At 34.3% G+C, this 15,354-nt stretch overlaps 1 protein-coding gene across 4 annotated transcripts in view; it reads right to left on the reverse strand.

Annotated features, from left to right (window-relative positions):
* Window positions 1-15,354, reverse strand: part of LOC106066129 (uncharacterized) — a 30,206-nt gene that overhangs the window by 6,124 nt on the left and 8,728 nt on the right. For all 4 annotated transcript variants that reach the window (XM_056024624.1, XM_056024625.1, XM_056024628.1 and 1 more), the window contains exons 4-11: window positions 14,186-14,269; window positions 11,548-11,615; window positions 11,097-11,165; window positions 10,880-11,008; window positions 10,683-10,792; window positions 3,962-4,082; window positions 1,681-2,010; window positions 1,491-1,590 (exon numbers count right to left, since the gene is read on the reverse strand). In XM_056024624.1, the coding sequence (XP_055880599.1) occupies window positions 1,491-1,590; window positions 1,681-2,010; window positions 3,962-4,082; window positions 10,683-10,792; window positions 10,880-11,008; window positions 11,097-11,165; window positions 11,548-11,615; window positions 14,186-14,269 (1,011 nt within the window). The remainder of the gene's footprint in view (window positions 1-1,490; window positions 1,591-1,680; window positions 2,011-3,961; window positions 4,083-10,682; window positions 10,793-10,879; window positions 11,009-11,096; window positions 11,166-11,547; window positions 11,616-14,185; window positions 14,270-15,354) is intronic.

The following is a 15,354-nucleotide window of genomic DNA, read 5'->3' on the forward strand; positions in this document are numbered from 1 at the left end:
AAAAAACAAAAAACTAAACAGAACGCTGAGTTACCTATAAACTAGACAATACCCTGAGTTACCTATAAACTAGACAGAACCCTGAGTTACCTATAAACTAGACAGAACCCTGAGTTACCTATAAACTAGACAGAACCCTGAGTTACCTATAAACTAGACAGAACGCTGAGTTACCTATAAACTAGACAGAACCCTGAGTTACCTATAAACTAGACAGAACCCTGAGTTACCTATAAACTAGACAGAACCCTGAGTTACCTATAAACTAGACAGAACCCTGAGTTACCTATAAACTAGACAGAACCCTGAGTTACCTATAAACTAGACAGAACGCTGAGTTACCTATAAACTAGACAGAACCCTGAGTTACCTATAAACTAGACAGAACCCTGAGTTACCTATAAACTAGACAGAACCCTGAGTTACCTATAAACTAGACAGAACCCTGAGTTACCTATAAACTAGACAGAACCCTGAGTTACCTATAAACTAGACAGAACCCTGAGTTACCTATAAACTAGACAGAACCCTGAGTTACCTATAAACTAGACAGAACCCTGAGTTACCTATAAACTAGACAGAACCCTGAGTTACCTATAAACTAGACAGAACCCTGAGTTACCTATAAACTAGACAGAACCCTGAGTTACCTATAAACTAGACAGAACCCTGAGTTACCTATAAACTAGACAGAACCCTGAGTTACCTATAAACTAGACAGAACGCTGAGTTACCTATAAACTAGACAGAATGCCGAGTTACCTATAAACTAGACAGAACGCCGAGTTACCTATAAACTAGACAGAACGCCGAGTTACCTATAAACTAGACAGAACCCTGAGTTACCTATAAACTAGACAGAACCCTGAGTTACCTATAAACTAGACAGAACCCTGAGTTACCTATAAACTAGACAGAACCCTGAGTTACCTATAAACTAGACAGAACCCTGAGTTACCTATAAACTAGACAGAACCCTGAGTTACCTATAAACTAGACAGAACCAAAAGTTACCTATAAACTAGACAGAACCCTGAGTTACCTATAAACTAGACAGAACCCTGAGTTACCTATAAACTAGACAGAACCCTGAGTTACCTATAAACTAGACAGAACCCTGAGTTACCTATAAACTAGACAGAACGCAGAGTTACCTATAAACTAGACAGAACGCCGAGTTACCTATAAACTAGACAGAACGCTGAGTTACCTATAAACTAGACAGAATGCTGAGTTACCTATAAACTAGACAGAATGCTGAGTTACCTATAAACTAGACAGAACGCTGAGTTACCTATAAACTAGACAGAACGCTGAGTTAACTATAAACTAGACAGAACGCTGAGTTACCTATTAACTAGACAGAACGCTGAGTTACCTATAAACTAGACAGAACGCTGAGTTACTTATAAACTAGACAGAACCCTGAGTTACCTATAAACTAGACAGAACCCTGAGTTACCTATAAACTAGACAGAATGCTGAGTTACCTATCTTTCCACACTGAGCACATTTGACAAGTTTTCCTGCTTTCCTCTCCTCCTTAGTTGATCTTTTCTTACAAATACGACATTTCTCCAGCCCATGGATCTAGCAGAAAAATACTTTTTAAAGTAAATAAAGAAATTGAGAAAAATGTCTAGGTATGATTAAATGAACAAGATGTCTACACTGATCTACCTTGTTTGGCATCTTGCTGGCAGAGTTGGCTCCCTTCTCTTCTACTTCAGGAGTGACTGTCTCCTCCACTTTGTCCACAATTGGAATATCACTTTTTTTGCCAACCTTCTTCAGTCTCTCAGGGGACAGCAGGAATTTGGAGACTTTTTTCTTCAGGGCAGATTTGATTTTTTTCTCCCCCTTGACTGTGGGTGTATCTAGCTCATCAGTGCCTATACACTTGCTGTTGTCAAGCAGCTCATTGGGTATTGTCTCTTCAAGACCATTGTCTTCCTCCTCTGCACTGCTGCTATCATAGTCTTCACCCTCAGAGCCAGCCACTTTGCTTTTCTGACAAACAAACAAGTCACTGACATTGTTGAACAGTCAAGTATTCTTATTTTCTAGACAATGAGAGATTTAGTGCAACTTATTATCTAGACAATGAGAGATTCAGTGCAACTTATTTTCTAGACAATGAGAGATTCAGTGCAACTTATTATCTAGAAAATGAAAGATTTAGTGCAACTTATGATCTAGACAAAGAGAGATTTAGTGCAACTTATTATCTAGACAAGGAGAGATTTAGTGCAACTTATTATCTAGACAATGAGAGATTCAGTGCAACGTATTATCTAGACAAAGAGCAATTCAGTGAAACTTATTTTCTAGACAATGAGAGATTCAGTGCAACTTATTATCTAGACAATGAGAGATTTAGTGCAACTTATGATCTAGACAAAGAGAGATTTAGTGCAACTTATTATCTGGACAAGGAGAGATTTAGTGCAACTTATTATCTAGACAATGAGAGATTCAGTGCAACGTATTATCTAGACAAAGAGAGATTCAGTGCAACTTATTATCTAGACAATGAGAGATTTAGTGCAACTTATTATCTAGACAATGAGAGATTCAGTGCAACTTATTATCTAGACAATGAGAGATTCAGTGCAACTTATTATCTAGACAATGAGAGATTCAGTGCAACTTATTATCTAGACAATGATAGATTCAGTGCAACTTATTATCTAGACAATGAGAGATTTAGTGCAACTTATTATCTAGACAATGAGAGATTCAGTGCAACTTATTATCTAGACTATGAGAGATTCAGTGCAACTTATTTTCTAGACAATGAGAGATTCAGTGCAACTTATTTTCTTGACAATGAGAGATTCAGTGCAACTTATTATCTAGACAATGAGAGATTTAGTGCAACTTATGATCTAGACAAAGAGAGATTTAGTGCAACTTATTATCTGGACAAGGAGAGATTTAGTGCAACTTATTATCTAGACAATGAGAGATTCAGTGCAACGTATTATCTAGACAAAGAGAGATTCAGTGCAACTTATTATCTAGACAATGAGAGATTTAGTGCAACTTATTATCTAGACAATGAGAGATTCAGTGCAACTTATTATCTAGACAATGAGAGATTCAGTGCAACTTATTATCTAGACAATGAGAGATTCAGTGCAACTTATTATCTAGACAATGAGAGATTCAGTGCAACTTATTATCTAGACAATGAGAGATTTAGTGCAACTTATTATCTAGACAATGAGAGATTCAGTGCAACTTATTATCTAGACTATGAGAGATTCAGTGCAACTTATTTTCTAGACAATGAGAGATTCAGTGCAACTTATTTTCTTGACAATGAGAGATTCAGTGCAACTTATTATCTAGACAAGGAGAGATTTATTATAAAATATTCTACAAGCCAGACAGTGAGCTTTAGTTTGGGCATCCCTGACCTAGTATGTATTTTTTTTATTGAGATCTAGGTCAAACATGGCAAAGATGTCCTTTGTGTCTGAAAGCAATGTTTTTAACACTGTTTAATTTACCCATAAAAAGGAAAGTAGGTTGTGGGATATTTAACATAAACTAGAGTCTCTGCAATGATGTAAGCAACCTTCATGCCAAGTTTCATGAGTTAAGAGGTTTTGATTTCTATGAAAGACACCTTGCATTCTACTTTATATATTAATATTAGATAAACAATGGTAATGAGTAAAGACTTTTTTATGACTTAAAAAAAAAACTTAGAGGTGAATGAGTCCAAACAATTTTGAGAACTTTGAAGGCAGATTGGAATTGAGCAGAGTTAACTATGGCTCAACAGAAGTACAAGTCTATCAGTAGAGTTTAGAGTGAACAAAATGTTTTAGATTTAGATGGCATGCTAAACATAAAAGAAACATGGAGTAAAACTATGTCAAACATGTCTTGAAAACAACAATTACATTGACATCAACTGAAGTCAAAAAGATAATTACAAATATCTACTCACCAGTTTCTCTGAGGGAACCAATACAACACCAGCTGGAGGTGGTCGGACATAAGAGGAAAGTCTAGGTGGATCAACTAGAACCGTCTTTACAGGCAAGTAGTTCAGTTCTTCTGAAGGGTACCTTTGAACAGCATAGTTTGATTTAGATGCAAAGTAACCCCAGAATAGTTTGATTTAGATCACTGCTACACAAGCACTGTCACTATTACCAAAAGCACTGTTTGATACAGGACATTTGTCCCCTTACTTACTTCTATTCACTTTGTCCGATTAATTCTAGCTTGCTTTTTTCCTAAAAATAAAACATTTCTAATTTTTTTCAGTGAGCTGTACAATTTTATATTGTCCATGAACATCAAATAAATAACTTTTTATCAATTTCAATACATTAATTTATTCCAGACCTTTGCCAAAAAAAAAAAAAGAGTACTTCTGTTAAAGTTGAGATTTTTTTTTCTGGTCCAACAAAATCTCAAATAATGAGCTTTAGGAATAATCACTCATTCTGATACAAAAGCAAAAAAAAAAAAATCAGCTAGGAAAGCAATGAAGACAGCTTGTTCTAATCCTATCTGATAGGAAAGCAATGAAGACAGCTTGTTTTAATTCTGATACAAAAGAAATCAAGCAGAGATAGCTAAAGACAGCGAGAAAAAATAAAGAGCTAGAGGAAGCTGACCTTGACATTCCATGAGTTTAAGGCACATGACCAAATAAAATAGCACTCCATTTTTGTATGCCTCAAGTGGCCAACATCTGTCAAATGTTAGGCAACATAGTAGTCTTAAGATAAATACACTTTTTTAACACCATCAGCATCTCAATGGCATTGCATGCATGTAATACACGGAAGTTATTGGCAAACATTGAGAGAAGATTAAATGGTGCTCAGCAGAAGTGGTTAAGACAGATTTTATGTGTCACAGAGAATGGGTCACAACATCTTCGTATAACATGGCACTGCACTTTCATGGAGGATCTAAGGGCAGTGGACACCAGCTGGTAAGAGGCTGCAGGCATTGCTTGAAACCAATGGAGAAGGCTATGTTGCTCAGATTTGTATGTAAAGTGACATCTCTTACTAAGCATGTGAGCAGAAATGAATAGAACATCTGCAGTTAACTTAGCCTTCTGAAAAGAGATTAACATTTATTCTGGTGATATTTTTTTTACCATTATGCAGATGTTTAAGAATGAATAAAATCCACTCAACTTGGAGAAATCATCTATCCAACAGGCTTTATTGTGTTCTATGTTTTAGTGAGGTCAATGAAGTCTAATTCTGTGATTAGTTCTATGCAGGTTTTCTTCCATGATACAAATCTGCATCTTTAAAAACAACACGCTTTCTTTCAGGCAGTACTCAATCTACCAAAGAATGAGTGAGTTTTGACTAAAGAGAATTCTAGCACACAAGTGCATTAGTGAGTCTTGACTAAAGAGAATTCTAGCACACAAGTGCATTAGTGAGTCTTGACCAAAGAGAATAGGGTTTGTTGCTGAACATAAAAATTATATATGTGTCAGACGCGAATAGCCCAATTTTCAGTAAAAGAAATTACAAAAGTCATTTCTCTATAGAAGAAGTTACGAAGGCTATATAAAATACAACCACAGACCTATATATACTACAATAAATATAGGTTTTTGATTGCTACTTGCGATTTATTTAGGTAGGTGCTGTTTTACTATTACATACCAAGTATTAGAGTTTAGAAAAACCCAGGTCTGTTTCTTGTGCAACGCTATTAGCTAACACCTCATATCATCTCTCCATTAGTATATTTAGATCTATAATATTATTCTAGTCTAGATCTATATATAAAAATCAAATAGATCTAGATAGTAATAGCAGGGGCGGACTGGGTATCAAAATCGGCCCGGGCATTACCATATAAATCGGACCACAAATTGCGAATGATGTCTATCTTATCTTATCTTATATAATACAGACGTTACTTCAAAAAAGAAGATGATTACGTCCTACGCGTCATGCATATTAACCAATGACTTAAATTCTGCCAAGTCACTGGTTTTCCTGGCTAGCTCAGGCAACCCATTCCATGCTCTAATAGCACTAGGGAAGAAGGAGTGTTTGTACAAATTTGTCCTAGTATATGGGACGAGGAATGTGCCTTTATCTTTGTGTCTTTCAGAGTATTTTATTAAATTTTGTTTTTGTATTTGAAGATTATGGTTCAGTGTTTTATGTATTATTGCTACTTTACTTTTGAGCCTTCTGTCCTGAAGGCTTTCTAAATTTTGTGATTTTACTAAAGGTGTTACTCTAGTCAAATGTGAATATTCGTTTGTTATGAATCGCACTGCTCTATTTTGTGTCTGTTCTAGTTTCTTAATGTTTTCTTGAGTTGAGGGGTCCCAAACAGAGGATGCATATTCTATTATTGGCCTAACCAAGGTTAAATAACATTTTAGTTTTATGTTCTTATTTGATTTATAGAAATTTCTTTTAATAAATCCTAATGCTTTGTTTGATTTTTTTGTAGTTTCATCAATATGTGGATTCCATGACAGTTTTTCCTTTATTATAACACCTAGGTATTTTGCGTTTTTAGTCTGTGTTACTGGTTTGCCATGAATAAGATAAGTGGAATTAATTTGTTTTAGTTTTTTTGTTACTCTTAACAACTGACATTTTTCTGGGTGGAAAGACATGCTCCAATTTGATTCCCATTTCTGTAATTCATCTAATTCTCTTTGTAAAATATCTGTGTCTTGTGTTGTTTTTATTGTTCTATATATTATGCAATCGTCTGCAAATAATCTGACTTTTGTTCCTGAAGTAATGCAATTTGGTAAATCATTTGTGTAAATTAAAAATAGTAGTGGACCCAAGACTGTTCCTTGAGGTACACCTGAGTTTACTGTTATCAGTGTTGATTTAGAGCCATTTATTATTACAGTTTGTTCTCTCCCTATCAGAAAGTCTTTAATCCACTGATGCAGTGGACCATTAATGCCGAAATATTTTAATTTTTTAAGCAAACTATGGTGGTGAACTTTGTCAAAAGCCTTAGAAAAATCTAGTAAGATAGCATCTATTTGTTCACTATTATCTAAACCTTTTGAAAAATCATCAATTAGTCCTATTAGTTGTGTTTCACATGATCTATATTTCCTAAAGCCATGTTGGTATGGTGTGAGGACATTATGTTTGTCTAAGTGGTTTATGATGTTGCTACATATTATGTGTTCTAGGATTTTACATGTGATGCTGGTAAGTGATACTGGTCTATAATGACTGATTTTTTTAAATTTTTATTTTTATAATAATAGGCCTACTAAATCTAGGTCTAGACCAGTGGTTACCAAACTTTTTTGTCTCGTAGACCCCTTGCTATGTTTTCTGGTTTTTGATAGACCCCCTGCTCAACTTTCAACTTGCTCAACTTGCACATTTTTGCAAATCCATTAACAAAAAAGTCATTTAAAACTACACAACTACGGATATTATGTTTCATATACGAATTTGTCGTTCTATGAAGTAGTCTTTCCAACTTTAAATATTAATTAATTAATTAATATGCCTTAAGTATCATTGTAAAGGTTTCGCAATGAGCAGTTTTGAAAGGGCGAAGGCGAATAACTGTTGCCTAAACCAGTAAGCTTCGAGCAGGAAGGGCTCATTAACCTTGGCTTGCTACCCACCTAGCAGAAGGAAAACTGAATTCAAATCTCTGCTGCCTTGTTACTATACCCAAACATGGGAAAGGTCTTGTGGGTCAACCCTAAGGAAATAAAAGGAGACGGTGACCATTAGCGCCATGTATTCCTGGGCCGTCCCCTCTTTCTCTTTCCTTGGGGGGTTCCAGGTTAGGGCTTGCCTTGTTATGTTGGATGCAGGCTTGCGAAGGGTCTGACCTATCCATCTTCAGCGTTTCTGAAGGATATCTACTTTAATGGGCTGCTGCTTTGTTCTTTGCCACAGTTCCTCATTCGAGATCTTGTCTGGTCAGCGGATTATAAGAATCTTCCTCAGGCAGATATTGATGAATACCTGGATATTTTTTCATGGTGGTGATGGTGGTTCTCCAGGTCTCCTCGATTCGGAAGCAGATGGGCAAGACGTGCGGACAGTTGGAGAGTTTCGCCCAGAACCAAGATGCCTGGAGGAAGCTGGTTGGTGGCCTATACCCAGAAGGAACCACAGGCAGAGATGAGATGGTGACCATTAGACAGTTTGTAGCACACAGCGCTACACCTTGTCAGACCAAACTGTATTTATGTCTTTTGCAAAAATTTACAAAAGAAGCTTTTAATTTTATAACTCATGCCACCAAAGCGACCTTGAACTGTATTGTCGCTTAAAGAAATTCTTTTAATAATAACAGATGTAGGTTTGTGCAAAACAGCTGGTAGAATCAATGTTTGACCTTTGCTGTTTTCAGTATTTTGCTATAAGTAAAGAAATCTTGTAAAACTGTCACAAACCATCATCTTCTCTATATGATGTCGAACAGAAATTTTGTGGGTCTATTTTGAACTTTGAGTGTTCAAAAGTTTTTCTAATCTTAATTGTTATCAGGGTGACATTGTCTCAGATGATCTTCCAGCGTAACTGGTTCATATCGTCATAAAAAAGTCACTTAGGCAACTGCTTGTTTGACAAGGAAGGAAGGAATCCCAATTTTAAATAATTAATGATGTACTGTCTACATTTCTTTTTCTAAATATTAGTTGCATGTAGACAAAATTAAGCTATTTAAATAAGTATTGAAATTGATTACAACAATTTTTCATTTGAATAGCAAGATAAAGGATTAACGAAGGTACAAATCATATATTAGTGAAGGAAATAATTACTTTAATGAAATGTGAAAATAAAGTAACTCGACCTGCTTAAATGAAATCTAATATCGTAGACCCCCGTGGACATCTCATAGATCCCCAATTTATTTTTTCACTTTCGTAGACCCCTTGGAGGTCTTCGTAGACCCCTGGGGGTCTATATAGACCACTTTGGGAATCACTGGTCTAGACTCTACTTAAATCTAGTCTAAAATAATGACTGTTAAGACTCTAGATGATTGAGAAGTTCACATAGAGGTGTTTTTAATAATACGGCATGTTGGCTGAAAGTATATAAAGTGCTTTTTTTTTGTAAAAATAAAAAAGAGGCTCCGGTACTCAGTGATAGATTGCCTAACTTTCAACTAATAATAAATTAACAATTAACGTTGAATTACAAGAAAAGTAATAATTTTTCCCAACATTGAAAAAAGGTGCCGGTACCCCGTACCGGTGCGTACCGTCACAAAAATATATGTATATCTCAGTCTTCTTTCATTTAATTTTTTTTGCGGGGTTATTGCTACTTAATACATTGATACCGGATCGATTTAAATAGGGCGTAAGTATACAAGCAGGATTTCGAGCATTGGATAAATTTATTTTTTAAGTACAAAGTTTTATGGAAGAGGCAATATATTAGTTGTTTGAAGTTTGTTACTTCTTAAATTCAGGCTAAAAATATCGAAGCCTACATTTTTACACTCATTTCTAAACAATTAGAAGAGATGGACTGACTCATAGTGTAGCTTGTGTACATCTGCAAAAACACAAACTCTTTTTGTAATCTTATCAGTTAGACTTTCAAAATTATTAAAAGAAAAACTTAGCGATTATTTTTACTGTATAATTCTATTGTTATTCCTTTTTAGAATTAGGATATAAACAAAAATTTGCCATATGACTTTATCTAACAGAAAAAAAATTAAACTTACGTCTATTTATGCGGTTATTTATAGTTACCTAGTAATATAAAATATATTGAACTAACACGTACATTCATCATAATGCAGCCATGCGATTTTTCATTTATAAACATAGCATTATTTAGGACCAATATTTTACAAAGGCTGCTTGGAGAAATCAGGTATACCCATTAGGAGAAAAAAGACCCCTTTACTCAAGAAAAATTTAAGAAACTAGAACATACACAAAATAAACAGTGACATTCATAACAAAATAATATTCAAAATTGATTAGAATCACACCTTTTTAAGTAATCATTTAAAGTTTAAAATCACTACAATTTTTTTCAACAATTATTTTGTGTATTAAATTGTGTATTGGAAAATGCCGGTAACATGAAATAAGCTAGTCCTAAAAAAACATCACAGATCTTGGGTAAAATACTCATCAAATAAAGTACTGTAAATGTGTAGTTTCACGCGCTAGTTTCAGGTCTTTTTTTTTTATAGCCTCTATCGGGTTATATCCCAACTACCCGTATTTTTGTGCAGAATTTTTTTCTCTATCAGGAACACTTAAAATTATAGCATAATAATGTCAGTTTAATTTAAAAAGAGAACTGAAAAATACAAAGATATATAGGGAAAAAAGCGACTTCCGGCCCAATACTTTTTAATCAAAGAAACGAAACGGACTAGTCCAACAAACCCTATTCTGTCACAATGCTTAGGTAGTGGCAGCAATGAGACTTTTGACCGTTTTTTTTAAATGGTGTTACAGAGGCAATAACACAAATTAGAATACTGATATTGGAATCAGACTAAATGGAGATATTAACACCCTTACAAAGTTTTTATGGCAGCTCATTAATCAAGCATGGATCTGCATACTCTTTATAATCAGAAAGGAGACCAGACCATTTGGAGGAAGGGGGGAGGGGTTGGAAGCTACATGAAATATTTTTTTACATAACATTTCGGTAAAATGTGACTGAAAGTGAACAAACTTTTTATAATATTCTTGATACTGTCCAGGAATCAAGGACACAGGATAGGCTCCAACTTTGGTCAACTTTGGGTTGATGGTCTTGTATTTGTGTTTAGGGTAGTGAACAGTCTGTAATGAAACAAACAAAGATATTCAATGTGTGTTTTAGGTGTCACATAAAATATGACCAGAAATCCAAAGAAATCTCCAACATACAAAAGTCTGTAGGTCAAAGTAAGCTCTCCTTTCTTCCTTTCTGTCTCTCATTAAGCTGGCATTAAACTCTGCTGCACATCTGGCAGCTTTCTTTGAGTAGGATTCAATTTTAGACTTGTCCAGTTTGGCCTAAAATATCAAACAGAGGGTAAGATGAGAATGAAGTTCTTACTACATGGGAATGACATTGATCAAAATAGAAACGAAATCCACTTACAGCACTGTATTCTTTATGCTTCTCTCGAATGACTTTTTTCTGTTTCTCTTGTAGGTGAGCTATATACTCCTGGAACATTGCCACAGGTAATACTACATTTTACACACATAGATGGAGACATAACGTATGTCTAAAGTAAGCATGTCTAAAGTAAGCATGTCTAAAGTAAGCATGTCTAATGTAAGCATGTCTAAATGTAAGCATGTCAAATGTAAGCATGTCAAATGTAAGCATGTCAAATGTAAGCATGTCTAATGTAAGCATGTCAAATGTAAGCATGTCAAATGTAAGCATGTCAAATGTAAGCATGTCAAATGTAAGCATGTCTAATGTAAGCATGTCAAATGTAAGCATGTCAAATGTAAGCATGTCTAAAGTAAGCATGTCTAATGTAAGTATGTCAAATGTAAGTATGTTTAATGTAAGCATGTCTAGTTACTTGGAGACTCACCTTGTATTTCTCGTTATAATCTTTCATCATTAGATCATAAACTTCTTCACTTCTGAGAGCAGTCAAACCTAGAGAGAGAGAGACAAGACTAGACTACACATCTTAGAGCCAGTCTGTATCTATTGTACATAAACTCTACAACTAAAGCCAAAAAGTCAAGTCTCAACTAGAACTCAAACCAATCAGATGTAAGTTTATCACAAAGGAGCTAGTTCATTTCCTTTCAGCCCCCTGCTGTGAAGATGACAGTCTAATTTAGACAACTCTGGTCACATCATTAACTAAGTCTGCTGATTATCTCCCCTTGCCAACTCTACAGGACTATGGCCTAAGGGGAGGAAGTACCACTCTGACCAGCTGTCCTACTGACAGTCCTGGTGTCAAATAACACCTTTTCATAATTAGCCTAAGACTCTGGCACTTTTTTTATTATCAATAATTTCTTTTGAAAAGAAATGTAATCTTGTACACTTTCTGCCAAGTTCTGTCCTTTCAAAAGTATTGTTAAAAACTTCAGGAAGACCAAGATGTCTGTCTGACTTGATGTGTGACATCTAGTCATCATTAGTTCCGACCATCCCAACAACCACAAAATGAACTAACTGCTGAGACCAACGCTGCAGGTCCTGCTGTGTGAAAATGAAAGATGGAGTTAACCAACAGTGCAAGTCTCAGGTCTCTGTCCCCAGATGGCTACAAGTCCCCCAGGATCCCAGCCATTAACTCACCACAGGTCAGCGGTGGGAGACTACAGAAATATATAAATAAGAATTTCCAATGAAATGTAAAGAGACCAAAACATTCCACCAACAGAGTGCCATCTCCTTATTGGGTGAGTAGAGAGTAGAGTAGTTGGCTTTCTCTTTAGCTGGTGTTCTAGGTGACCTAATGGCATGTCAAAAGGTCATGTTTATCAACATTTAATGACATAACTCTAATAGACAAAAGGTCATGTTTATCAACATTTAATGACATAACTCTAATAGACACAAGGTCATGTTTATCAACATTTAATGACATAACTCTAATAGACAAAAGGTCATGTTTATCAACATTTAATGACATAACTCTAATAGACAAAAGGTCATGTTTATCAACATTTAATGACATAACTCTAATAGACAAAAGGTCATGTTTATCAACATTTAATGACATAACTCTAATAGACAAAAGGTCATGTTTATCAACATTTAATGACATAACTCTAATAGACAAAAGGTCATGTTTATCAACATTTAATGACATAACTCTAATAGACAAAAGGTCATGTTTATCAACATTTAATGACATAACTCTAATAGACAAAAGGTCATGTTTATCAACATTTAATGACATAACTGTATGTCAACATTATATAACTTAGTTAAAAGTAAATGTGAGTTGATGTCATTTTATGTCAAACAAACTCAAGCAAAAATAGAACTAACCATGACAAAGTAAAATGTTATGTCTAAACAACAACAAAATTTCCCATTGATTAAAAGTATACATTACATTATGTTGGGGTGAGGAATGGGGGGGGGGGGGAGAATTAAAGTGAATAATGTAATACAGTTGAACATATTGCATAATCATAAGAAGTCTATGCTATTTCATATTATGCTTTTTGTTTTTACAAAGCTTATATATGAAATCATTCTGTCTGGAATCTTTTACATGTTATTTCTCCCACTTCACATTCTCAGATCAAGTTTGAACCTTTACACAATTCTTCTTTTTGATAACAATACATGAATTAATGCAAAAATTAATCAATTAGTTATAATCAATTAATTTTTTTTTTAAAGATAGAAAATGAACAAGCTTAAGAGAGATAAACCTTGTGTAGACACTTAGGTCATTTGCAAAAAAGATTTTAACTAACACAAGTCTAAGGACTTAAAAAGCTCAGTGGCTAGCAAGTGGCCATCATGGAGACTCAAGACCTCGAGTTTGAATTTAGACTCAAACAACTTTATAAAAAAATTGCTTCAGAAAAGACAGCACAGAAACCTTCTCCCAAATACCCCTCCCTCAGCCATCCTACTGGTCTACAAAAGTGATTGGACCATAATGCACCGAGCATGCTATAAGCATGAAGGTTGGGCTAAACAAAAGCAACTAATAAAAATATTTCCAATTGCACAAATTTATTATTGTTAGTCTAGATCTATTAAAATTTAATTACAAGATTAATTCAAAATAAATAATGCAATTTCTATCATTATATGTAATGTTGTTTTTTTAAAGTATTTTTTTTTTGTATTTTACTTATTTTATAACTGAAGAACTAAGCATTTAGTTAGCCTTCAGTGAAACATGTGAACACTCCTACACATTTACAACTAGAATATAAACACTTGAACACTCCTACACATTTACAACTAGAATATAAACACTTGAACACTCCTACACATTTACAACTAGAATATAAACACTTGAACACTCCTACACATTTACAACTAGAATATAAACACTTGAACACTCCTACACATTTACAACTAGAATATAAACACTTGAACACTCCTACACATTTACAACTAGAATAAACAACTGAAAACTGTACACAGTAATATTTTTTTTTTCTAAATATCCAGTCCTACATTGTAGTATTCCATTTTACTAGTATACATGTAAACATGACAGATCTACTACTCACCTAGGTCAGATTGAGTTTCAGTAACTACACCTTTGTCTCTTAGGAAATCTTTCTCTTCCTTGTCACAAATGCGCCTGTACAAATCTATTTTATTGACACAGAAATAGACAGACAATAATTAGAACTAAAAAAAACTGTCAAGGGGACAGACTTTGAATAAATTTTAGGATATTTTTTGGACATCTTTTTGAACCCGCAGTGACCTAAATAAGGTTTCGTCAATGAGTTTAAAAAAAAAAAAAAAAAAAAAAGAACTGAGCTAATATATTAAGTATTTTTAGAAAAATGTTACAAATGACACTACTTGTGATATGACATTGTACAGTTCACTGCAAAAATAATAAAGACACATGCCTTCATTGTATCCAAGCCGAAGCAAAAATAGAAATACAATGTGTTTTTCCTCTACTCCGAAGCAGCAGCAGTTGTAAGATTAGCCAATCATCTTTCAGTCATTGACTAGCTACTTTCAGTCAATGCACATTTTACAAGACACATTTAGATGGGAAAACTTTGACTGCTTGTCTGTGCAGATGATGGATGAATGAAAGAAAAACATACTTGATATTTGAAATGCTTCCCAAGTAGGAACTCAAGTTTGGTTTGCTAGTTCATGCTCATGAATGAAAAAGATTGTTTGCAAACAATATGCAGACTTACAAGGTGATGTTGTTTTTTAAAGATGTATACTTTGTCTTTACAAAGGATAAATTAGGTGGCTTGTAATTACTCTTGTTGTAAATGAAAAAAAATTGGCCACACAATTTTATCAATTCATTTCATTCTAAATCTTTTGTTGATTTCTTTGAGACACACTTATTTTTTTTTAAATGTTATCAAATGTTTTGTGGTAGACAAATTACAATTTGAGATTCAAATGTAAGGGTTTCCATTTGAACAGAGGGACAGAGCAATGGTACAAAATCCAGTCTTAACTTATATTCTTTTAACAGGTGCAGTAATAATTTTTGATCAGATTTTATGCTAGAAAATGTTCTAAATATTTTGTAAAAAAAAAAAGATCCTGAGGAAATTTTAGGAATTTTGATTTTTTTTTTACACAGTTCCCATCATTGAAAAAAATAAGAACATTTGCTTTGACAACTCAATAAGAACATGCAGATTAGACTTGACAACTCAATAAGAACATGCAATGATTAGCACTCTAC

The sequence above is a fragment of the Biomphalaria glabrata genome, chromosome 3, assembly GCF_947242115.1.
Source record: "Biomphalaria glabrata chromosome 3, xgBioGlab47.1, whole genome shotgun sequence".
NCBI lineage: Eukaryota > Metazoa > Mollusca > Gastropoda > Planorbidae > Biomphalaria > Biomphalaria glabrata.